The following is a 26,912-nucleotide window of genomic DNA, read 5'->3' on the forward strand; positions in this document are numbered from 1 at the left end:
AAATCATCTGCTCTGCCTGCTCTAGTTTTCTTAAGCAATCTGTGAAAGAGCTGTAGCTCCAAAAACCTCATCTGTCCAGAGTTTAATTCCTTTACCCTGTTTATCCACGTGCTTTAGGATGAAGAGATGTGTTTGGAAATGAGATTGCCAGGATTTGTTTTTTTAGGACAAAGTGGTTATGTATCAGTGTGTTTGCAGCAGACTAAATTATGTGGGATTCAGAATGAGCATTGTGTATGTGTGGATGAGTAGTTAAGGTGAATATTAATAACCTCTGGATATTAAGTATTTTTATTTGGAAATAGGAGCATATCTCTATCTTCCTTTCCCCCCGTGGAAGACCTAATACTAGTAGTTATGTGGCAGAAAAATAAAGTTCTGGTCTGACCTGAGAAAGTTTGAGATAAGTCTTAGTAATTTACAAATAATATGTTAATGTTATAGAACCTATCTATCCAAATATTAGAGAGGTTTGAAAATTAGTGGAGATATTACATTTCTGGACCAGAAGAATAGAGGTTTGGGCTGGTGAGTCTGAGAAGTTGCCAAAGAACATGATCTCTGCTGTTATGTGAGACTTTAATTCTCTACTCTTTTGTGCTCAGATTATATAACAGACCTCAGAAACATGTAGCTGGAAAATAGGTTTAAACTTATTTACGATTTGGAGGATGGGAATACTAGAAAAGTTTCTGAAAGGGTGCCTCCCGCCCCCGCTAAACTTAATAAAATGGTAAGACTAGAAGGAAAAGATAGGCTTTTTTTGTAAATCTTTAGCCTTTTTATATCTGATAATTAATAACTACCTAAACACTGTGCATAAAGTATGATGAAACAATTTTTTATATGTAGTCTTTTATACATACACTTGAGATTTATATTTATTTCTGGTGGGAAAGGTACAGCTTTCAAAATAAATCATTTTTATTTGAAATGCCCCAGATAAAAGGTGAAAAGAATTTTTAAAATCTAGTTTTAAAATTCTCAGGAGCATAATCTGAGTTTGAAATTTAATAGGTGTGTGTTTGTAGATTCAGTACCTCTCACCAGTGTGACCAAGACACTGGTTGATACAGGGTATAAAGAGCTGTCTCTGCGACCCCTCTCTGCTCTGAAGAGCCACATTAGTGCTCTCCAGGGGTTGGCTGTGGCTTTCGCTGGGTCTGCAATAAAAGTCAACTCTCCCTTTTTATTTTTAATTTTTTAAAATGATTTTATTTATTTGAGAGCATGTGTGCACAATCAGGGGAAGGGGTAAGGGGGTTGGGAAGGGAAAGGGAGAGAGAATCTGAAGCAGACTCTGCCCTGAGAAGCCTCACATGGGGCTCAGTCTTGGGACTTTGAGATCAGAACCTGAGCCAAAACCAAGAGTTGGTTTGCTTAACTGACTGAGCCACCCAGGTGCCCCAACCTCTCCCTTTTTAATTAAGACTCATTCTCCATGCTACAGATGTTGATCTCACTAGCACTTCCCAGTGAACAAACCTGCTAGGTGCCGGATATGTCAGAATAGATGTGTGTGTGTAGTGGGATGGAGGATAGAGTACATTAAAGGTACAGGGAATGGCTTTTGTAAAAGAACTTGGTGATTCACAGACCTGTACCCCTGGGGATAAAAATATATTATATGTTTATAAAAAATAAAAAATTAAAAAAAAATAGAAGAGGACAATGAAAACAAATTATATTAGAACCAGTGGGGTGTAGCTAAAACTGCATATATAGGAGGATTATTTATCTTAAATATCCATATTAATGAACAGGAAAGAATTAGAGTAAATGAATTACCCTCTAACTCAAGGAGAGAAAAAAACCACATATATCCAAAGGGAGCAGAGGAAGGAGTTAATAAAAGGTGAATAATGGCTTCTCAGATGTGTCCTGTGAATGTGTTACATGGTGTATTAGTTTACTCTGGCTGCTTCAACAAATTACCACAAACCTGGTAGTGTAATAGAAATTTATTCTCATGGTTTTAGACACAGGATGTCAGAAATCAAGGTGTTGGCAGAAGCCCCCTCCCTCCAGACGCTCTGGGGGTGGACTGGTTCCTCACTTTCTCTTGCTTCTAGTGGCTGCTAGCATCCTACACTTACGGCTGGTTCACTCCAGTCTCTACCTTCAGGTCACTTTTTCCTCTTCTGTGTGTCTCATCTTTCTTTGTCTCTTAAAAGGATACTTGTGATAGCGTTTAGGGGCCACCTAGATAATGCAGGTTATTTCTTATTTCAAGATCCTTAAACGTAATCTGCAAAGATCCTTGTTTCAAGTAAAATAACTCACAAATTCTAGGGACTAGGACATGGATATATCTTTAGAACCCGTAACAGATTACTGCCTGCAGCAAAAAGGACTTTGCAAATGTGTTTAAGGTAAGAATCTTAACATGGGGGGATTATTCTGGATATCTGGGTGGGCCCAAGGTATTCTCAGGGGTCTTTACAAGAAAGAAGCAAGAGAATCAGAGTGACTAGTAGATGTGATGATGGAAATAGGTTAGAGTGATAATGTGGGAAGGCTGTGAGCCGAGGAATACAGCTGGCCTCTAGAAGCTTATGTACGAAGAAAGAGATTCTCCCCATCTTCTCAAGGGACCAGCCCTGTGAACATCTTGACTTTAGGTCAATGATCTGTTAAGTTTCATTTGGAACAGAGCATGGGCACATAAAGAATATATTTATTTATTTATTTATTTTTGAGAGAGGGGAGAGGGCAGACAGGAAGACACCGAGCACAAAGCTGGACATGGGCCCTATCCCACAACTCCGAGATCAGGTCCTAAACCAAAATCGAGACTGAACTACCTAGGCGCCCCGACACATAAAAAATTTAAAGAGCTGTAAGATTTGTTCTGCTGTGATGAAAGAAATACGAGAAACTGAATGAATTGGATGATATTTCTAGGAAGGTTGTAATTATACCTAGAAGACTGACTCTAGAAGAGTGAGCAATTATAGAAGAAATAGAAAAACTTGTTAAAGAACAGCAACCCTCCTTGCCATCCCAATCCATGAGACTGGATGATATATTGGAGAGGAAGTCTACCATGCCTTTATCAAAGGCGTAATACCAGTGCCATTTAAATAGAATGGTGCAGAGCGTAGAAAAAGAAGGACCAATTTCAAAAATTTTAAAAGATGCTAGCAAAACTTCGCAAAGATTGCACAAAGGATTGATTAGTCTCACAAATAGATACCAGTGTAAAGATCCTTAATTATTTTTTTTTTTTTATTTTATTTTATTTTTTACTGCCCCCTAAATATCCTTTAAATATTAGTAGAATCCAAAGTTCATTAAAGAATAATGTACCACGATCAGGATGTGGTTATTTCCTCCCCCTCCTTGAAAGCAAAGATAATTCCTTTTATAAATCACCATATAAATAAAGCAAATGAAAAAATCTCATTTTGAAAAATCATTTGTTAAAATTCAACATCCATTCTTGATAGAGGAAATATGTGACTGTTTGCTTTAACCTGATAAAGTCTCTGTGTGTGTGTGTGTGTGGTGTGTTTCCAAAAGCCTGCACCATGATTACTGAGCAAACACTGGACACATCATCATTAACCAGAATAAAATAATGATAATCACCGGGAAGAAGGACTTCAGCCAGGAAAGTGTTGCCTGTGTTGAGTCTTAAAAGATAACTCCTTATTTACCAAGCTAATAGGTGAAAGGCTGTTCAAAACAGAGGGGCTAAGTATCACAAAGGCATAGCAATGTGAAAAAAGAAAGAGAGGAACTATTATCTAAATGATTGGACTTAAGCAAAGTTACAATTGGGTATATAAACTCTGAAAATATATTCCCTGAAAACCTTTGTTTACTTTAGTATCCTTGAGCTGCAGTTAATCCATGGGTTAGTTTTGAGGTCCGTGCACAAGGTGAAAGTAACGCTTAGTTAAAAGTATCCCTGAAGGGATGCCTGGGTGGCTCAGTGGGTTAAGTCGCTGCTTTCGGCTCAGGTTATGATCCCAGGGTCCCGGGACTGAGTCCTGCATTGGGCTCTTTGCTTGGCAGAGAGCCTGCTTCTCTCTCTACCTCTGCCTGCTTGTGTCCTCTCTCTCTCTCTGACAAATCAATAAATAAAATCTTAAAGTTTCCCTGAAAACCCTTTAAATTTTCTATGAAGAACAGAATAAAGGCATACTATCTTCATAAATCATCAGAGCTTTTTTCCAGCAATGAAATAGATTTGTTATTTTTTCATTTGAGTACCAGGTGACGTACATTGAGTTAGATTTTTTTTCGAAGCTCTGTTTTATTAAAAATGGCTTTCTTTAAACCATTTGAAATCCTACCCAGTGCTGAATAGGTATTGTTGAGTTTGCATGAATTAATCGCATATTAGACTGTGCTACTTACTCTGTAGCTGTTGTACAGAGAGATTGTAGTAGATACTTGCTTTCCTTTCTCAAGTTTTTTTTTTTTTTTTAATTTAGTATTATGTTTTTACAATAGGATTCTTTTTTGGGGGGAATCCTTTTCCCAGTCTGAGTTACTTAGGAATTAAGGAGGGTTTCTACCTTCCTGTTGCAAGGATAAGATCCATGACTCCAGACCTGACCAGAAAGCACAGTACAGTCTTTTGAACACAGTTTGAACCAATGTTCAGGAGTAGGTAAATAGTCTAACATGGCCCAATTAAAGTGAATCTGTGGTGGCTATGAGAAGAGGAAAGAGTGCAGGACAGTGGCCACCCTGTGATGAGAAGGACTGTGGCTTGTGTGTTGTGATGTGGTAGAAGGAGGCTGGTCAGTAATTGGTTGAAAAGTTATATACTACATGTGGATAGGTGTGGCTTATTCTCCTGTGAGGTGCGTTTTCTATATTCCTAAACGGGTTGTTCTGCTGGGTATAGTCTCTGCATTCACCTAACCCCAACCCTGGTTGACGAACTGAGGAAGGTCCTGCTTATTGTGGGAAGTAAAGACTTCCTTCTACTGTTGTCTGTGGCTGCTTTCCTTCTACAAAGGCAGAGTTGTGACAAGGAACATACGGTTCACAAAGCTTAAAGTATTATCTGGTCCTTCATAGAAAAAGTTTGCCAACTCCTGACTTCGTTCTTTTCAGCAGATGAAAATCACGCATGAACAAAAGCAAAATTCATTCTATGTTCACGTTGCTCCTTAATGTATCAATCACTTTGGAATAAACTTGTATTTTCAAAACAAATGTTATAGCAAAACCATATCTGAAACCTAAGATTTTATAATAAATATGAAGATTTATTTATTTTAGAGAGAAGGTGGGTTGGGGGAGGGGCATACGAAGAGGGAGATGGGGGTAGAGCAGTATCCTCACTGAGTGGGGAGCCTCCACACCACACGGGGCCTGATCCCAGGACCCTGAGATCATGGCGTTAGCCGAAATCAGGAGTCAGATGCTTAACTGACTGAGCCACCCAGACGCCCCTGAAACTTAAGATTATAGCCGCCGTCTGGACAGCAGGACAAAGTGAACAAGTGAAGACGCTTTTCCTGATAACATTTGAACCTGCTGAATCTGTGGTTGAAGTGAGGCCATCCTTAAGTAATTTCAGTTATATGAGTCAGTAAATTTCTTTTGTTTAGTCCAGTTTGATTTATGTTTTCTACCATTTGCAATAGAATTCTTTTTTTTTTTTAAAGATTTTATTTATTTATTTTACAGAGAGAAATCACAAGTAGATGGAGAGAGGCAGGCAGAGAGAAAGAGAGGGAAGCAGGCTCCCTGCTGAGCAGAGAGCCCAATGCGGGACTCGATCCCAGGACCCTGAGATCATGACCTGAGCCGAAGGCAGTGGCTTAACCCACTGAGCCACCCAGGCGCCCTGCAATAGAATTCTTAAAAAAGACTTTTTAAGGGTAGCTTTAGATTTACCAAAAGGTTACACGCAGTACAGAGTTCCCATGGACCTACATCCAGTTCCCCTTTTGTTAACATCTTACATTTAATGGTATGTTTGTTACATGTAATGAACTAATATTGATACATAATTGTTACCTGTGGTCCATACATTATTTGAATCTTTAGTTTCTATGTAATTTTTTTTTCCTGTTCCAGGATACCAGATTACCGTTAGTTATCATTTTTCCATGGACTCTTTTTGGTTGTGACAGTTTCTCAGACTTCCCATGGTTTTGGTGACCTTGACAGTTTTGATTAGTACTAGTAGGTTATTTTGTAAAAGTCCCTCGATTTGAGTTTGTCTGACTTTTTCCTCATGGTTAGACTGGGGTTATGGGTTTTAGGGACGAGTACTACTGCAGTCTTCTTTTAAACATCGCTTCAGGCATGGACAGGCATGGACAAAATAAGATAAACAAGAGGTAGGTTGTTTTTATCTTCAAGATTTTTGTAATATATATTTAAAAAAGTCATTAGTACACACGTCCCTCCAGCCCCAAACTAGAGTCTATGGTGTCCTTCCCCGTCTCTTCCTGTCCTCGTTTACCACCTCAGTTGATCATCCCTGTAGTGTCTTGTAATCTTTGATATTTTGGCTGTTACAGGGCTCTGTATCTAATTGAAATAGGTGTTTTTTTTTAAATGGCTTATGTAACATTATGAAAATGTTATACTAGTACAAAATGTTACCTACAACACAGAAATTTTATTGAAGAAAAGGGAAGCTGTTACATTTTCAGGAGATTTTAGTCTAATATTTATGTTTTAATAGTGCAGCATTCACTTAATGCAGCTGAGATAGAGTGCGTTATTTTCGACATATCCTGCAAAGTGTTATTTAGTTACAGTTGTAAGTGTGCTGGGATGACATCTTGGACTCTTGTATCAGTTACTTTTCTCCATTGTTGTTACAGCATCTGCCAACTGCAAGAAATTTCAGTATATTATTAGATACTGTCATTTGCCTTTAGCAAGTAGTTCTGACAAATGAAAGATTAAAATTGAGCTGCTATAGGTAGTAAACCGCATCCTTTGTGTCAGATGAAATACCTCCTGGGGTATTTTTCTGGTTTGACTGAAGCAGTGATTTTGTTCATTTTCTGTGAAATATGAATTTCGTTGAGCATAACAGCATGTTAGTGCCTGAGGGGCATCTCTTGATTACCCTGTATCTCAGTTTACATCATTTAAATTTCAAATAGTAGAACTATCAAGTGAGTTAAAACATTTGAGGCTTAGACAAATAAAAATTCATGGATTCTTTATTTTATTTGAAATGTACTGTTATGAAATATAAGCCTTTGATAGGGTTTGGAGAATAAAATAAGACATTATATATATTTGGGGGGACAACTAGAGAAAGACCAAATAAAAATACAATTTGAGATCCAAATTAATCATGTCTGGTAGTCCAAATAATGTTTCTTTATAGGTAAAATGGATAGTTTTTTTAGCCCTGAAATTAAACCTTTGTTCCCTTTTTTTTTTTTAAAAGGTTTTACTTATTTATTTGAGACAGTGATGGAGAGCAGGTGAGCATGTGAGTGGGGAGAGGGAGAAGCAGGCTCCCCACTGAGCCGGGACCCTGATGCAGGCAGGCTCTGTCCCAGGACCCTGGGATCATGAGCTGTGCTGAAGACAGATGCTCAACTGACCTAGCCACCTAGGCCACCTGACCCCCTTTTTTGCCTTATAAGTATTCTGGATCATGGATCTATAAGAACATAGACTTAAGAATATAACATGATAGGAACTTTCCTAGAGCATTTTGTACAAGCGTACCTTGCTCTAATTATCATCTAGAGTGTTTACATCTAGAGTATGTTGCATATACTATAGTAGCTATAACGTACCAGTTGTGGTAGATTCATGCAGCATTTAAATAAGAACTGTTAATGAAGAAATAGGTATAAATTAAGGTAAGTTAAGTGGTATGGTTAGTAGCAGTGTAAATGTTATTGGTACAGCTTTATTGTGAATAATTTCCCCCAGTAGACCCAAGAATTTCAAAATAAAGAAGTCAGAAGGTGGTGACTTTCTTGCAGATTTCTGGAGCTCTGAGCCAAGAAAATAAAACTTGCTATGTGTGTGTATTATAAACCCCATGATTTTGCTTTTCTTTACTACTGTGAGGGCCTTATTTGCTAACGAGGCAACCAGTGAGAGGGTGTAGTTGATGGCTACATTGCTAGCACCGTTCATTCAGCCTCTTAGTAATCACAACTGATGTACAGCACTTCATATTTGAATTGATCAGTTTGAATTAATTGTAAGTTATAGGGTTAGCAATGGCTATTTATACAATTTTAATACTCTTCATTTAGGAATGCTGTTTCTTTTGCTTGGATCACCAGTCATTTCAGAAAGAAAACCTATATATCATTTTGGGAGTGTGTAATTTCTGTGCTTATTTCTTTCTTATGTAAATACCTGATCATTAAGCAACTGGCCTGTCAAATAAGTAGAATCAACTGAAGAATTTCAAATGCATATTCTAGGTTCTGGTCTCTGGAAATCCAGTGTCTGTGGGTTTGGGAGAATCTGTACTTTTTTTTTAGCTACTCCTGTGATTCTGATGTCTGGTCAAGTTTATGAGTCAGCCATAGTTTGTGTAATTCTCTGATATTGGTTTTAAAACATTTTTATACAGTTTTTGCTATACTGTAATGTATGTGTTTCTGGAAAATCTTGTGCTTTTACAAATCATGTACTAAAAAGGTCTGATAAAAATAGAGTTGTACAAATTGCTCAGAAACTCTACAGCTCTGTATCCAGAGCACTAATAAAATAAAAAACAATCCTAATAATAACAGTGCAGTTAAAAAGACAATGTCAAATTGCTAGTAAGGAAATATTACATTAAATACAGGATTTTATCTTAGAAAAAAAAAGGTGATGGTTACCATGATGACAAGGGGTCATGAAGCATTGAAGCTGCTGAATTACAGAGACAAGGGCAAAGTATGCAAAAACGAGTAAGTAGCATGCAAAAGCCCTACCAGACACAGTGTGGGACCAAGTTGAGAACAGCATCAGAGTGGTGTGAATGGGCGTTATGTACAGTCCAATGAGCCCCTGCATTTTACTGCGTCCACCATATGGTCGTGAACTTCCTGTTACACTGCATGTATCTGACTGAAAGCATTAATGTGTGGGGAAAAAATATTACATATAACCTGAATGTGATCTGATCCGTGTTACAGAAATGTGTTCTAGCAGAAGAGATCATATTTAATGATCATTTTGGGAAACTGTGTAGTGATCATATCTGGAGTTGGTCTCCCAGCTATATCCTTGTGTCCGGGGGCAAATCACTTATCCTTTTAATGCCTATTTCTCTTCTATTTTAAAAAGTATTTTGAAAGTGTTTTTCAAAATATTGTAGGACAGCAGACAGGAGAATGCTTTGGACTGGGGAATAATTTGAAAAGTTTTTGGTGGAGGAGATATTTTAGCTGTTCCTTCACAAATAACCTAAGAGATAAATACCACTTATAGATTATGTGATCTTGGGCAAGCCTCAGTTCCCTTAAATGGAATATAGGGGATAGTGTTGTTTTCTTGATCACACCACTAGGTTTTTGTGGGTATCAGAATTAAAATGAGATACTTCCTGAAAGTTTATTATACAATTAATTGTAAGGTAGGAAAAGGAAACATGAGTTTCCTTTCTTCCTTTTTTTTTTTTTTTAAAGATTTTATTTATTTGTTAGAGAGAGAGTGAGTGAGTGCACAAGCAGGGTAGTGGCAGGCAGAGGGAGAGGAGGAAGCAGACTCTCCATTGAACCCATTGAGCCCAGTGTGGACTCAATCCTGGAACCCTGGGATCATGACCTGAGCTGAAGGCAGATGCTTAGTTGACCGAGCCACCTGGGTGTCCTGGAAACACGAATTTCTACAGTTTAGTTTACTTTCTGACTTCAGATGAGGTAGTCTTTAAGATTTTGTCTAACTTTGAAAGTAGTTGAATTTCTCACATTTTTGTAAGTGCTAATCGTTTCAAGTTCTGTGTATTCTCTGACCCAGATATTTCTCTGGTCCTTTATTTTTTTCAGCATTAAGTAACCATTGGCCAAATTCTCCTTTACTGTTATAGACATTATACCAAATACTCAGACAAATGTTCCTGATTTCAGAGATTATAGCCTAACAGGAATATCAATCAACCTAAAAATTACCACCCCCCCCAATATTGATTCACATCTAGTGTCTGCACAGTTGAGAATTCTGACACCTTGGTGTTATTTCCAGAAGGTTTTGAATAATTTTCTGATGTCCCCAGATAACCTGGTTAATGTTTTATGTCATCTGCGAAATTTAAAAAAAATTTTATTTATTTGAGAAGGAGTGGAGAAGCATGAGCAGAGGGAGTGGCAGAGGGAGAGAAAGAAGCAGACTCCCCACTGAGCAGGGAGCCTGATAGGGCTTGATCCCAGGACCCTGTGATCATGATCTGAATGGAAAGCAGATGCTTGATTGATTGAGCCACCCAGGCGCACCTCATCTGTGAATTTATAAGGAGTTACAAGTTTACTTTTTGCCTTACTACTCTTTTTTACCTTCGCATTTTGCCCTTAGCTAACCAGAGACTCCATTTCATCTAGCTCTTCCTCCCCATCCCTGCTTAAAACTAACTTCTTTTGTGTTGCCAATTTCAATGAAATTAAGTTCTAAATAAAATAATTTTCAACTTAAGGTTTGAATACTGAACAAGCTTGATACTCTCAGAGATAATTTGCTTTTAAATTTTTGTTAATCAAAATAAATCTCTAAATAGGTTATGAGTCAGTTTTATTAACCAATGTGTGCATTTTTTTGAACTGTTTGGGGATAGAAAAAAAGGATTGGAAATTTCTGTTTTAGACACTTGAAGGAGCATCCTTAGTTTTTTCCTTGTAAAACAATGCCGTGACCATATTTTCTTGTTGCCTACTCATTTCCTATAATATGTTACACCTGTGTTTATTATTAAGCTCTTTAATATTAGAACTGCTATGTAATTATGGGAAAGTTATAATGAATTAAATTCTCAGTGCTTTTTCTTTTAAAAGTTTAGTTCCGTAAAATCTGTGTTTTTGATGTAAGATTCCCACCCTTCCCTTGGCTTAATTTCTTTTTGTCATTTGCTTTGAAATATGTCAGAATGCTTTAAAAATAGTCTAAGGTGGCATTTTTATTGTGCTTTTATCTGTTGTATATTTGAAAAGTGACAGAGTGGATGGTGATCCTTGCCTGCTTTGATGCTGGCAGAAAAACCAGTGCATGATGAATTGTCTTCCATTTGTTCACTTAAGAACTCCTTGTTAGTGTGTGGATATAGTTGATAGTTGTAGAATCTTTTCCTATTTTAACTATTCTTTGGCTTGTAGATTTTGATACACTGGCCAAATAGTAACAGTGTTTTCTCAGATGGATGGAGAGGAGACGGTCTAATTCTTGGCAAACTCTGTTACTTGATACTGACACATTGGATTCACAAGCTCATGAAGATATTTATTCCCCTGTATGTGAATCGGTGTTTTCTAAGATATGCAGCCCATTACATAGGTGAATCTTTGGCCTCTTGATTCCTACTAATCTTTTGTTTTCAAATGTTTAAGAGTTTGTAAATTAAGTTTAGTGTACTAGATTTTGGTGTATTTCTCTATTTTAGCTTTATTCATCTAGTTGATAGTTTATTCCAGGATCTCAGTTGTTTCTAATACCTGCCCAGATAGGAGCCCTCATAGTTACTGTCCTTTCCGTTAAAGATATTCCATAGTTCGTACAGCTTTTATGTTGCCCTTCTAAAATGATAGGGACTGAGTAGTGGCAAACATGCTGGGTTGAGTTTTAGTACTAGTCATAGATTGTCCAGATGTGTGCAGATACTGCCGATGGATTTAGTAGATCATGTAAGGGGATATAGTTAATGTCCTAGATGCAGTACAGGATGCAAGAGCCCATGTAGGTTAGAAGTCAGAACAACACTTGAAACCTCTAAATGTGCGTTGCCTCATACAGCTGTCCCACTCATACCTTTTTAAGTCATTGCAAGAATATCTTCTCTATGGCCCTTTGGGTACTTTTGTTTTTGTATTTATAATATTTTACCTTTTTTTTTTTTTTTGTTGTTGTTCATTTGATTAGTATTTATTTTAGAAGCCTGGTTGTTGAGGCAGAAAGTATCAAACTAAAGCATTCCATATAGCTTTTTTCTTTTTTAAAAGATTTTATTTATTTATTTGAGAAAGAGAGTGAGAGAGAACATGAGAGGGGAGAAGGTCAGAGGGATAAGCAGACTCCCCGCAGAACTGGGAGCCCGATGCAGGATTCGATCCCGGAACTCCGGGATCATGACCTGAGCTGAAAGCAGTGGCTTAACCAGCTGAGCCACCCAGGTGCCCCTCATTCCATATAGCTTTTAAGAATTAATGCCTGTGGGGCACCTGGGATGGAGTCCCACATCAAGCTCTCTGCTCAGCAGGGCGCCTGCTCCCCCCCACCCCTTTGCCTGCCTCTCTCTGCCTACTTGTGATCTCTGTCAAATAAATAAATGAAATCTTCAAAAAAAAAAAAAAAGAATTAATGCCTGTAGAGACGCCTCGGTGGCTGTGGGTTAAGCATCTGCCTTTGGCTCAGTTTGTGATCTCAGTTCTGGGATTGAGCCCTAAGTCAGGCTCTCTGCTCAGCAGGGAGTCTGCCTCTCCCTTTCCCTCTGCCCCTCCTCCTGCTAGTGCTCATCCATGCACCAACGCTCTCTTTGTCTCTCTCAAATAAATAAATAAATAAAATCTTTAAAAAAAAGAATTATTGCCTGCCTGTAAAGGCAATATGAGAGCTAGAGGGGCCTGTAGAACCAGACTGAATGTTAGAGAATATACAGGATTTGGTTTCTTGAACAATCGCATGACAAGAATAAAGGAGGAGAGGGAACCTTAAAATCACAAGGTACTTAAGAGACTTATTAACTGTAATACCACCGTGTGTGGACTTTGTGACTCAAACAAGCCAACTGTTAGAAAAAAAGTCCATGAGAAATGGAAAGCCTGGCGCATTGGCTACATATTTATGATATTAAGGCATTATTGGTTAATTACCTTAGGTGAGATCATGATATTTTAGTAATTTAAAAGAGTCATTATCTCATGAAAATGTTTATTCTCCTAAGGAAGTTCAACGTTTTTTAGTAGATCCAGAACATGGATTCATGAAATGTCTTTCTTCTATTATACCTTCTGGTTTTTTTTTTTTAGCACTATTTACAAATGTTGTGGTACATAGATAGTTTATATATCTGATTTCATCTGATCACTTCAATTGCAGTATAATTGGGCATGGTTATTCTGATCAGATGAGGAAATTGAACTTAAGAGATCTCGAGCAAATCGCTGGAATTTACGTAAGTAATAAGTGGCACAGAGGAATTTGAGTCATCTTAACTTCATTAAATTAAAAGAAAAAAATCCAACATTATTTCCTAAATGGAAACCATCGATACTCAGAAATAGTACTGTTGTTTTCAAGTTGCTTTGTATATTTAACTTGAATACTACTTAAAATGGTGAAACAGTATCTTAATAAATTACTAATCAATACATAACAAGTTAGTTCAGTTCTTAAACATGCTTAATTTACCACAAGGACATAGTGATATAATTTGAAGATTCTGAATTGACACTTAAGAAATAACTTTATTATTTTGAAGTACTTTTTCAGAGATTATAAAATATACTTTGCATTTACTACATCTTTTGAAAATACCACATGAAAAGCACCACAGATGATAATATTAATGTCTGGCTTTAGCCAAATAAGAAGAAATAGGCAGATACTCAATTCCAAATTAATGTGTCATTCAAACTTAAATGTAAATCTGTGTATCTTTTAAAGAGCTATCTCCGTTAACTTTTTGCTTCTCTATTATAGTTTACTCATGAAAAGATTTACATTATTATTTTTGTAATTAATAAAATTTACCAGAATAAATTTCTATAACAGTGGGTAATAGGAAAAAATACCTGTTTGCTGAAATAAAGCTAAATGAGCAGATAAGAACTTAATTCTCCTTGCTAAGAAAATAAAATTAAAGAATTATTGATACCAGGAGTAGAAGTACACTTATTTGGAGATACATCAGAATAATTGGGCATGATTCACATTTACTAGTATGGGTTTAACTTTTGTTATTTGAGGACAGGCTGATTGTGCTTTGAGAAAAATACTTGGAATTTTATAAGTAGTTGGATGTTCTCTAAGACATGAAGGAGCTTGCTGTTGGCTCCCACTGTGACTCTTGCCACCCTTGTCAGCTGATAGTAAGGGAGCGAGTGGTATGAAATAGGTAGCAGGCTGCCAAAATTTAGTTGAGTTGCAAATCAACATGCACTAGAGTGAGCCATCCAGGTAAGGATACTACTAGGTAAAAGCATTTGATTAATTGACATTTTTTCTAGTATATTGTGGGAGAGACTCCACTAAATTATGTTATGCCATACCCTGAACTTTTTAAAAAAAGATTTGATTGATTGATTGATTGATTTATAACAGAGCAGAGGGAGGGTCAGAGAGAGAGGGAGAGAGAGAATCCCAAGCAGAATCCATACTGATCACGAGTCTTGATGCGGGCTTGATCCCGTAACCCCAAGATCACAACCTGAGCCTAAATCAAGAGTTGGGCCATTAACTGACTGAGCCACCCAGGCACCCTACCCTGAGCTTTTCAGGCATGCAGACTTAGTACAGCTGTTTATTTTTTGTTGTTGTTTGTTTGTTTTGTTTTTGATTTTTTTCTTTTTGCTTAGCCCTAATTTAATTTTTTTCACGTAGTGATTTCATCCTGTTCTCTCCCAGACCTTCTACTAAGATAGAGTTTACTTGAATCACTTGCTTTCTCCTCCGATTATCACTCATTAAATTTACATTTGACATTTTTCTTTGCAACATCATTAACATTAGGAGGCAGTCTGGTTACAGGAATTACTAGAAGTACTGTACATAAATTTCAGTTTTTGCCAAGACTATAGTTTTCTAAGGCCCTAAACTTGTAAAAGGAATGTAAAGCCTTTTTATTCTCTGTACCTCACTGCTTATGACATTATCAGTGAGAATTCTAGCTCAGAAAATAATTTCTTTAATTCAGCATTATATTATAGAATATAGAATCTTTGTTGTCTTTATAAAGCCTTTTACCGGATCAGTTGTAGCATAATTAGTTCTTAATTTTTGACACTATGCTTTTACTTACTACTTTTTAAGCATTGTTTTCATTTAATCATTACTTATAGATGTTGTATGTTAGTGGCCTTAAACTCATTGCCAGAAGAATTATGACATTTCAGAGTTTAACTTTGTTAACAACAGTATAGTTTTATTTTATCTGTAGATTGAAACACTATTTTAAGTAGTGTCTCAGACCAGTGAGGTTATCTCGAGATATCTGGATTGTGATGAAGCAAGTGTTTTTGTTTTGTTTATTTACAGAGTCTACTAATGGAATGCTCATGCTGAGACAACTTGCCTGTTCTGTGTGCCCGTGGCTTGGTAGTTGTAGGAATTGTTCTATTCAGTCTCTGACGAATTTCATTTGGAAGAGTATGTTAATGCAGATATCATGTTCTTTTTCCCTTGTGCAAGAGCACCTTGAACTCTTGAGTTTTGGAACAAAGTATTCTTGGGTTAGATTTTATGAACTTTTGAAAGGGAAACAGTGAAACAAGGTGATGTGGTATATGAATTTGACAGTAAGCAGATGCTGTCTTTGCCCTTACAGTAGAGGCATTAGGTTTCTTTATTAATGAGGTGCAAATTCCATAGATTTTGGTTCTTCTTTGAGGAGGGATTAAATTCCCACTGTAGAGGAGGAATTAAATTTATTTTAATTCCTATTAAATTAATTCCTATTGCAGATTTACATCTGATTCTGAGATTCCGATACATAAAGAACTTCTAAGTTTCCTTGTTCAGCCCACATAATTGTTTTTGCTTTTCTCCTTTGCTATTTTACTTGTTCCTATTCATCATCATTTTAGATTTGCCTTGGTGTATGCAAGAAGATTGCCTTATTTATGCATACTGACTTTATTTATTTTTGAACTTATATTCCCTAAGCTTGGCACTTATATTTTTCTGTTGTTCACTTGTATGTATTTGTTCAATAAGCATTTATTGTTGATGTCTATTTTATATGAGATGGCAGAAATAAGCATTCAGCTATGCAAGAGAAAAACTATGGAAGGGATCTTTTAACTTACGAGTTAATTTGTTTAAAACTAAAAAATTAAATTGCTAACACATTTTTATGTTAGAAATTAAAAACTTATAGGTAAATTAAAGAAGAAAGTAAAAATTACTCAGTGTTTTTGTTATATGATCTCCTATGTGTTTTTTATACACACACGCACACACACACACACACTATTTTTCTTATAATAATGGAATCTAATCTATATAGTGTTTCTGATTTTTTTTTCAGTTACTGATACCAGACAGACTATAGCACTATGGTTAAAAATTGTGTTGAAGAAGTCTGATTCAGTAGACTGAATTTCAGTATTTTTCTTCAATCAGTATTTGCATGGGATGAAGATTCTAGAATGTGTAACAATTGATGGTAGTTACTGATTCAGTGAAAACATAGCCTGAGATTATATATTGTTGAAGGCAGTATTCTACATTATAATAAATATTAACACATTTTAAAACTTGAATACCAGAAATTATGCTTTTAATCTTTGCTTGGTTGACTAAGGATATATAATTTTAAAACAATAGTTGATTTTAGTTAAATTTTGAGTGAGTTTGTGCGTATTTTTGAGAAATTTCCACTAAAAATCACTCATTAATGAGATTGGAAATGTCATGGTGAACTGTCTTATGATCTAATTTTATATGTATTTTGTAATCCTTATGTTAATGTATTAAGGGGAGTATATGAGCTTTTGCTTCTAATTTTTTATTTTCATCTATATTCATGAAAGGGATTCAAATAAGTAGAATATTATCTCTTAGTTGAGACTTGTTTCCTTTTATATATTAGATTACTACTCTTTTAAAATAGTGGTAAAAATTACAAAGTGATATGACTGAAGAAAGCCAAATATTAAAGATAAAATATCTTGTTTCTCAGTTTTTATACAATTATAACAATAAAAACATTCCAAGGTGTCAGTGATGATGAGGATGATGGCTGTCATTTATAGAGGATCTTTACTGTGCAATAGGGTAGTTTCATTATGCATTATTTCTGATTCCTCTTTTAGAGATTACCAAACTGAGACTCAATTTAAGCTACTTACCTCAAACCACACTTTCTCTAAAACATAGTTGAGATTTGAGCCAATGTCTATCTGATTTCAAAATATTTCTATTTCTATTGAAATTTGTTTTCCAGTTTCATGACACAGCTTTTTGAAATACCAACATATTCTTTATTTTTTTATTTTTTTTAAAAAGGTTTTGTTTATTTATTTGGCAGAGAGAGATCACAAGTAGGCAGAGAGACAGGCAGAGAGAGGGGGGAAGCTGAGCAGAGAGCCTGATGTGGGGCTTGATCTCAGGACCCTGAGATTGTGACCTGGGCTGAAGGCATAGGCTTAACCCACTGAGCCACCCAGGTGCCCTGAAATACAACATATTTTAAAAAATGCATATATTGTTGCAATAGGGGAGATACCTTATTAAGATATCCAATTTTTTGAAATTTTATTTAGCTCTTTTGAAGAGTTATTCTGAGTTAGATCTCTTTGAATATATATTTCTAAAGAGGCAAATCTGCTCTAACATGATACATTCCATTTTCTAGTCAAATAGACTTTTTCTTTTGGTGTTTTAAGTGACATAGAGGATCATGTTAAGTTAATTGTATATCTTAGATATTTTAATGAAACAATTTATCAGGAAACAAATACATTTATTATACTTAGATAAATTTTAATGAAATAAAGTATGCATAATTGTTTGCCCTTTAGATATATTGGTAAACTGAATCAGATGTCTGTGTGTGATGATCCAGAACCCAGGAGTATTCTGTAGTAAAAAAGAAAATAGTTATTCTCTTGAAGTTAGTCATTGCAACGTAAGAATCCTACAAACAATCTACTGCTGGTTAGAAAAACAATTCAAAAAATTTTTAAAAAGTTTGATTTATTTAGAGAGTGTGCACAAATGGGGGGAGGGGCAGTGGGAAAGGGAGAGAGAGGATCTCAGACAGATTCCACTCTGAGCAGGGAGCCCAACTCCGGGCTTGATCCCATGACCCTGAAAACGAGCTGAGCTGAAATCAGGAGTCGGCTGCTCAACTGACTGAGTCACCCAGGCACCCCAGTTAGAAAAACAATTTAAAGGTACAAGTAATCTGGAATTGAGAATAAATACATAGTATAATAATGATTAATGATGGGTAACATTTATATATTATATATGGTGCTTTTTATGTTGGAAGAAAATCTTTAGTTATTGAAAATATTGGAGGAGGAATTGTGTTTAACTTTTCTTTCTAATGTAATTATTTATATAGTAATACTAATAGTATTAATGTATTAATAGTATTAATACTAATAGTGTTAATATAATATATAATATATAGTATTAATACTAATAGTATTAATATAATTAATACTAATACTCTAAAGAGGCAGATTTGCCTCTTTAGAAATATATATTCAAAGAGATCTAACTCAGAATAACTCTTCAAAAGAGCTAAATATCATACTTTTATATATATATATATATATATATATATATATAATATAAATTACACCTAGACATATGCTCCTCACATTGAGAATACATAATTTTCTGAAGAGTCTGTTTGGTATATCTGTATTTAAAGGTATTTTTTTTTTTTTTTTTAAGATTTTATTTATTTGACAGAGGAGAGTACAAGCAGGGGGAGCAGCAGGGAGAGGGAGAAGCAGGCTCCTGCTGAGCAAAGAGCCTGATGTGGGGCCCAATCCCAGGACCCTGAGATCATGACCTGAACTGAAGGCAGATGCTTAACCCAATGAGCCACCCAGGCGCCCTGGTGTATCTGTATCTATTTAGAGTCACAGTTGTGACGCATTCTGTGACCAAAGGTTGGTGCCCAGTTCAGGAGATATTTATTGAGCCTTTGCTATGTTTTGAACAGAATTGATAAAATGAATTCTAATATAAAGTGTGGGAAAAGGAGCACTGAAATGGGAGTATCAGGACCTCAGTTCTCTTGCTGCTCTGCTGCTGCTTTGTTTCGTGATCCCTGTGTGCACCCTTTCTTTGTAGTCCACCCAGATGTGTGGAGGGTGCTGTGTAGAAGTGAACGCAGGTTGTCAGTATACAACAGAATTACGAGATGAGAGCGGGTCAGTCTGGTGAGCTAAATGTAGATCATATTGAAAGCCACATATTTTCCTCACAGAAATATTATTTTACATGGTGGTTAGATTTTAGGTAGATTTTTAAAAAGTACTTTAATTACAAACTTTACAAAGTGAATAACCCTGGACAAATCATTATGCTAACTTCAATTTCTTTACCTTTAATATGAGGATTATAATAGCTCCTATGTATGAGAATTACATAATAAATTATAATTAATTTTGTAAGGCCCACAATGTTTGGCAATTAAGTACTCAGTGTATGTTTGCTGTTATTATTACTACTGCTACTAGGAAATTAAGCCACTTTAAAAATATTTCTCTTGAAAAAAATGCATCTAATTCTTAAACTGTTGTGAAAATTCCTCTTCCTCTTGCTGTGGTAGACTTAGGAACTTCCCTATCCCATGTCTTCCTTACCTCTTGGTCAGTAGATGATGAAGACTCATTTGATTCTAAACTCTCCATGATGGCTTCTGTTTAGATCAGAGACTTGTGCCCCACAAAAGTTTGTTGGAGAAGTGAAGCCTGGTCAGGTTTTAAGCCAACCAGGGGAAAAAGGAGTTAAAGCAGTTGTGGTCTTCAGGAATATGGAGTCTTCTCAGTTTTTGGTAGCCCCTGTGATTGACTCCACTGTGTGCCTTAAGACATGCTCCCTGCTGTTCACTGCCTTAGTTAGCACTGAAGAAGGGAACAGAACATGTTGATTTTGAAGTTAAAACTGTTTTGAACTGATAGAGTCAAAACTGTGAGACCTGTGGAAGGTCTTGGTGCACTGGTCAGATTGGTGGGATCAAAGGCTGTCACTGCAGCAGAGGTGTCTGGGGAGGACAGTTCTGCAGTGGCCCCAGGACTAGAAAAGGTGATTTCCTGAGTGAGCTATGTTGGTCAGACTGTCCTCAGGAGTCTCTGTAAAAGTTCTGCTTACAGTTCACGTTTTCATGTTTGAAAGGAGTTGAAGAGGTGAGGCAATCAATGACAGCAATGAAAGAGCAAAAAAAGTAGTTAAAAGGAAAGGTACATAGGATTCATGAAACACATTAAAGGGGTTAGATTTGTTTAGGAGGAAAAAAAGACCTAAATACTTAAAATAGCACTTAAAAATCTGATTCTTTGCTAGGGGAATATAAAAGACTACGTTAAAATTAGTTATTATTTTGCGAGGGTGGTGTGTGCATGATACAGTGAAAACCTGTCTCCCTCGCGGTCATCTGCGGTCATCTTCTCGCTACGTTTTGCCCTTGGAGATGGCAGCTGTCACGGGTGCTGTCCTGTGTATATTCTGCACACGTAGTCCTGTGTATTTCTCCTTCCTCCTCTTTGCAAATGGGAATGGTAGCATTTCATATATCCTGTGGTACACCTTTACCTCTTTCTTCTTTGCCTTAATAATGTGCCTTAGGGTTTGTGTCCTGTCATGACCAGTAGGGCTGCCTTGTGTTTCTCGTTCCCCCATCTGTACAGCCTTCCATTCTGTGGAGAGTCCATAATTCGATTATCCAGTTTTCTGTTAAATGAGCAAGTTAGGTGGTTTTTGCTGTTATAAATCTTACTGCCCTGAATATTTCTGTTCATTCCTTATTTCTACCTGTGAAAATAAAGTGGTTTCCTAGAAGGGAAATTGCTGGGCGAAAAGATGAGTAGCTGACATGTCAGGGGTTGGTACCAACGTGGCTGTTTCCTGAGGAACAGCTGTGTCATTGCCCGTGTTACAGATGCTATACTTTTCCCTCATTTCCCAGCAGGTCATTTTATGGCTACCATGGGCGTCTGCAGTTTAAATGATGTGTAAAAATGTTGCATGCTTTTGTTTAATGTAATCTTCCAGGCCCTTAACCTTAGAGTGGATACGTATGTATGTACGTACTTATCTATCTTTAAAAGGTCACAGACAAGCCTGGCGGCTGTTAGGTCGCATTTTGGATACCTGAGCAAGGTGTCTCTGGCAGTTATTACTGCGGGGAAGGAAAGATGGGTGTAGTATTAGAAGGCATGAAGTCGGGCAGGTCCCTGCAGCATGCTTTTCTTCGCTCTGAATTGTGATCCTCCTCAACTGTGAGGTCTGTAACTGTGCCTCCCTCTCATTGTGGTTGGCCCAGGAGACTTTTACATATAGCGTTAGTCTTTCCAGTTTTCTGTTTACCTTTCTGAATTCTGAAATAGCAAAATAAGAAAATCCTGCACTTTGAAAATGTGTTTTTAACTTAGTAACTGGAGACTTGTGTAGAGAAAAATTGTTATTAAATCAATAATTAGTGAAAAATCACCTTGATTTGGGTTCTGAGTTTGATTATGTAGGTCACAGAGCCTGAGGCAGTGGGAGGGGCCTGGGTGTCCCAGGTGCAGAGCAGTCAGAGGCAGTGAGTGTGCTATGTGTGATTTCCTGTCTTTACCCCAACTGTAATTAAAATAGCACGTAATAGACTGTGGCCCGGCATGATCACATATTGCTGTGTATCAGCCACACATAAACAGAGCTGAACACCTTGAACGTTGGTGGTGGTCTTTATTCCATGCCTTGAGGTTTAAATTTTTTGACTACAAGATGGAGACTGAAAGTGAGAGTAGCATTTCAGGAGATGATAGTGTCTTTTGGTTGGATTCTGAAGTTTTAACCGAGATGCCTGGCAGTGAAGAGGGAGAGAGGGAAGACAACTTCAGGTAATTATGGAATTCACAGCTCTCCCTTCTCACCTTTGTTTCTCTGTCCACTCCCTCTACCATGGCACTCCTTCCCGATCTTCTCTATTTTTAAATCTCTTTTCTGGTAAGATTGTCTTTTCTCTGGGGGGAAGGTTTGGAGCTGAAAAGAACAGGTTTCTAGTTGTACATAGCACTCTTCATTCCACAACATGCCCTGAGCTTATAAAATGCATTTTAAATGACTTGTTAGAACACCAGGAAGAGAAGGTGTTAGACAGGTTTTGTAGTAGCGTTTCAGGAATTTCAAGTAGAGACTCATAATGAATGAACTATCTACCACTCCTTCCTGTGTCTGATTTGTACCTAATAGATTTGATCTGAATTTGAATGTAGTACGTTTTTCTTCCTTTTTCCTTTGCTTTTTTTTTCAATGTTTGTGTATATATGCCCCTACATGCATGGATGCTTTTGTTGTCTTATTCATGTGTATGAAACATTTGGACTATAAGTACAAATTAATTATTTCATGGCTTTGATCCCTATTCTTATCTCTGACCTTATATCTCACTCTCCTTCCCCTCTTGGGAATCTTTCTTGGCTTTGAATTTCTACTTGTAACTTCATAACTGAAGTTTTTAGGGAATGCCTCCTGATTAAGCAGATCTCAAAGTGTGATAGTACTAGTGAAGAAAGAGGTCTTACCCTGCTTGTGGAAACAGTGCCATTGGTTTATTAATTCTGTTACAAATTTTAGGAGACTTTTTTTTTTTTTCAAACAGGGTTAGCAGATTCATTCTTTTAGAGTTATTAAATCATCTCTTGAAGAAGTTTGTTCTACATATTATCATTGACACCCACACGAGCAATTAAACATCTATTATATAATTTTACCTGTGAGTACTTGGGTAGGTGAACATACCATTATTTACATCAGATCTTATCTTTATGTTTAAAGTTCAAAAAGAGTCTCTCTCAAGTTAATATCTTTATCCACAGATTTGGTTTTTAAAGTCTAGGGTAAGAGTGCCTGAGTTGCTCAGTCGGTTGAGCTCCTGTCTCTTAATTTCAGTTTAGGTCATGATCTCAGGGTCCTGGGATTGAGGCAGGCTCAGTGCTCAGTGCGGAGTCTACTTGAGATTCTCTCATTCTTCCTCTGTTTCTCCCCCCGCTTGTGCTCCCTTGTACCCTCTCTCTCCAAAATAAGTAAGTAAAATCTAAAAAAAATAAAATAAAAAAGTAAAGTCTAGGATAAATGGCAGAAAGGATTGAATATAAGGAAGTCTTGGTAACCCACATTAAATTTGCCACTCCATGGCTAAAATGAATAAGAATGTTTTAAATTTGTAGAAAAGTTTAGTACAAAGTCTGAAAATGTACTATTAACATATGAAATTCTTTTTTTTTTTTTTTTTGTATAAACTTTCTCATTCTTCCCATAATTTTATTTGGCCTTTCTTATTTGAGTAAGCTTCTCTCCCAAGATATGCTGATGTTGCATATATTCTTTATAATATGGTCAGTGTCTCATGGACAGTTAGGAAAAATAAAGTATTTATTTTGTTGGTATTAAACCTGTTTGACTTGGTGTAAAATTATAAAAGTTATTTTGGGATATTAGTCAAAGGAAGAGACAACCTAGACTTTGTTGTTGCAATAGATTTGGTACTGTCATCCTTGATTTACTTGTTAGGCAGCAGGAGCCTGTCTGGATTTTCTTCTGACTTAAATTTAAAAAAAAAAAAATCTGTGCAAGATTGAGCTTTCTTTTCCTCAAGACTCTGTGATAGCATTTTCATCCTGAGAAACTGAACTCTATTGCTTGCACTGTTTTAGGAAACCATGACACACCATAGGGCATTGGTCCTTTTTATAGTGATCTTTCATATCTGAATATCATCAAGGCTCTCCCAGACCAAATACATCTTTGAGGTTTGATTTTAAATTATTTGAAAGTGCAAGAAGAGATCTGGGTAAGGCCCATGTCATGTAGTGTTTCTCACCTGTTAAGACCTGAGGAAATGCAGCCGCACAGTGCTTTGCCACATTCACAGCAGCGTTCCAGCTAAAATGCCTAACAGAAAAAATGCGCGTGTGGGTGTTGAAGGTGAAGGGTTGGATGGTAGGAGTTGTTGCTGTAACCTTCAGAGAACCAAATAGTAGACTCAGTGTTATGTATGAAAATTATTTTAGTAAAAGCAATTTAGTAATAAAGAAAATATACAGAAAAGTCTTCATGTATTTCTTTTAAAAATCTGTGCTAATACACGTTAAATCAAACTGTCATTCTTTATATTCTAGTTAATTTCATTTACACACGCACACTCCGCTAGGGCAAAGGATTGTGTACTGTTCTTTATCTCTCAGTGGTTTCTAATCTAGTTTTAAATTGATTCTTAGAAAAATAGCACTGTGTCATTTGAGACACCATGACTGATAAAGTCAGACCATACCTGTGGTGTAGGTTTGTGGAGTTTCCAGCTATCATCTGCTTTAGGAGGAAGCACTCACAGAGGGGCATTCATATTTGTCCAGTAGGTTTTGGAATGGAGTTTATTTTTAGACTTGGTTGGAAGAAAGGATACTTTTTCTAATATTCTAGTATTGTGGAACATTGCCCAGTTTCCTTCATAGCAATAGTTCAAACTTGTCTACCACTGAGTCACAAATCTCTCATTTTCTGATTTCTGATTTGTAGAGTGAAATTACTACCTACCATTATCACTGTTAAAATAGTTCTTTGATTAGAACATTTAGAGATTGTCGTAGTCCTTAGAATAGAATAGTCCTTAAGGATCATGAAAAGAGCCCTCTGTAAGTAAGTAAGAGGAATATGAGGCAGAAAAAGAAAAGCAGAGATGTTTTAATTATTTTAAAAGGGCACCTGGGTGGCTCAGTCAGTTAAGCGGCTGTCTTTGGCTTAGGTCATGATCCCAGGGTTCTGGTTTCAAGTTCCTCATTGGGCTCCCTGCTCCTTGGGGATCCTGCTTCTCCCTCTGCCTCTCTCTCATGAATAAATAAATAAAATCTTGAAAAAAGTTTTAAAAATGAAAAATTTAACTTTGGAGTTGTTGTATGCAGTGTATTAAGCCAAATATATGTTATATACAGTATGTCACTTATCAGTCCTATAGAGTAGGTAATATTTTTCCCATTTTCCAGATGAAGAAATTGTCACTTAGAAAGTCACACATAGACCAACATTGTAAGCATATGGTAGAACAAAATTTTGAAACCAGGTGTAATTGAATTTGAAAGTGAACGACTTTAGTGAAATATTTAGCTGCTAAATGTTATTCTCTGGTAAGTAATAACTTTTAAGAGACTTTTAAGCTGACATCTTAGTTCTGAAATTTCTTCTTATTAAGGGATTTTGAGATGGCGATGTGTATATGATGAACACAGAAGTGAACTAATGCATACAGTAAATGTGACCTTTCAGAGATTCGACCTCCAGCACACCTAGCAATTATTACTAACTCATGGTCATGAAAGGTTCTGGTTCTTTGGCATTTAAGGTTAGAAATGTTTATCATATAATCTGCTTGAATCTTTTCTAGTATTATTGACACATACATAGACTGGCAAGTGTGACATGTAGTTCAAAACCCAGATGATACAGTGAAAAATTGAACCACATCTTTAGAACTGTGCACTTTTATTTTAATTAATTAATTAATTTAGAGCATGAGCAGAGGGAGGGGCAGAGGGAGAGAGGGAGAATTCCAAGCAGAGTCTACAATGAGCACACGGGCTTCATCCCACAACCTGGCGATCATGACCTGAGACAAAGCTAAGAGTCTCTTGCTCAGTGAACTGAGCCACTCAGGTGCCCCACAGAACTATGTACTTCTAGAATCAGTCTGTAGATACCCAGATACCCCAATCAGATCTTTGCTTGAATCTCCATAATAATGTGATTTTAAGTGGGAAACTTCCAACTTCAGTTAAACTAGATGATTTGGTGAACATATTTTAAATTCTTTTAATGTCGCTATTGGTTTATAGCATCATAAAACTAATAGTAGTTCATGTACTTGATTGGTTAGTTGGTTGCTTTATTAATTTTCTGCCTTATATGAAATGATACTGTGAGTTAGAACATACTGCAGCAGTCCAAATAGGTAACAATGGCTTGGAATATGATATTATATTTCTTCTAGGTTCTTGCTTTTCTTTTAGATCTAGAATGATTTATTTTGATTGGCTAAATTTCTCTGGAAGCCCACAAAGCTATTTCACAATTCCCAGCTTTTAATACCATGACTCTTCTTTTGTTGTCTTCAGAAATTATTGATTTTGGGATCCCCAGTCAGCAATTTTTTTTTTTTTTAAGTATGCTCTTCATACCCAATGTGGAGTCCAACACAGAGCTTGAACTCACGATCCTGAGATCAAGACCTGAGCTGAGATCAAGAGTCGAATGCTTAATCGACTGAACCACCCAGGCGCCCCTCCACCATCCCAGTCAGTTTTTATGAGCCTGGAAGGATGGAGAGGTAGCATTAACAATTAACCAAAGACATATATTACCAGTATCCCAACCCAGGTCTATTTTATGGTCTATGGCTTTTCATAGGCATTTTAATAATCTGTTGTATATGATGTGAAAAAAGATGTGTATATATAAAAAGTGATATTCTGTAACACTGGATTTATGATCTAGATTATAAATTAGCCCTTAATATATTCTTACAACATAAAATATAATTTTTACCAAACATACTTTTACCAATGTCATAAGGATAATAAATTTATTTTGTGATCTGCAAAGTCTGATGTGAACATCACTTAATCTCAGAAAATTTTATGTGGTAGTGGAGTTTAGCCTTTAGGCTGTCTTTATAATCTGTGAAATAAATCTTGTCTTAACTATGAGGCATGCTGGTACAAGGCTTTCTTGGTATTTCAGTAATTAAATTCTTTGGGATGGAATCCAAGGTGAACCTTTCTTGTATTTATCTGTATGAGTTTTTTGATGTTTAAGAAGGGCCCTAGAGTAGAGAAACTATATACAACTATATGAGAGTTCTGGCCATCAGGTTATTT

The 26,912-nt window shown here is 36.4% G+C and overlaps 1 protein-coding gene across 3 annotated transcripts in view; it reads left to right on the top strand.

Moving 5' to 3' along the window:
• Positions 1-26,912, top strand: part of ARHGAP32 (Rho GTPase activating protein 32) — a 297,156-nt gene that overhangs the window by 66,423 nt on the left and 203,821 nt on the right. Inside the window, exon 1 of one of the 3 annotated variants that reach the window (XM_004763903.3) lies at positions 21,452-21,884. The exons of 1 other annotated variant lie outside the window; for it this stretch is intronic. In XM_004763903.3, the coding sequence (XP_004763960.2) occupies positions 21,769-21,884 (116 nt within the window). In that variant the 5' untranslated portion in view covers positions 21,452-21,768. Of the gene's footprint in view, positions 1-21,451; positions 21,885-26,912 lie in introns of those variants that run through there. One more of the 3 variants, XM_004763904.3, reaches the window with a different exon arrangement.

Source organism: Mustela putorius, unplaced genomic scaffold (assembly GCF_011764305.1).
Source record: "Mustela putorius furo isolate JIRA1106 unplaced genomic scaffold, ASM1176430v1.1 tig00000460_pilon_pilon_pilon, whole genome shotgun sequence".
Lineage (NCBI taxonomy): Eukaryota > Metazoa > Chordata > Mammalia > Carnivora > Mustelidae > Mustela > Mustela putorius.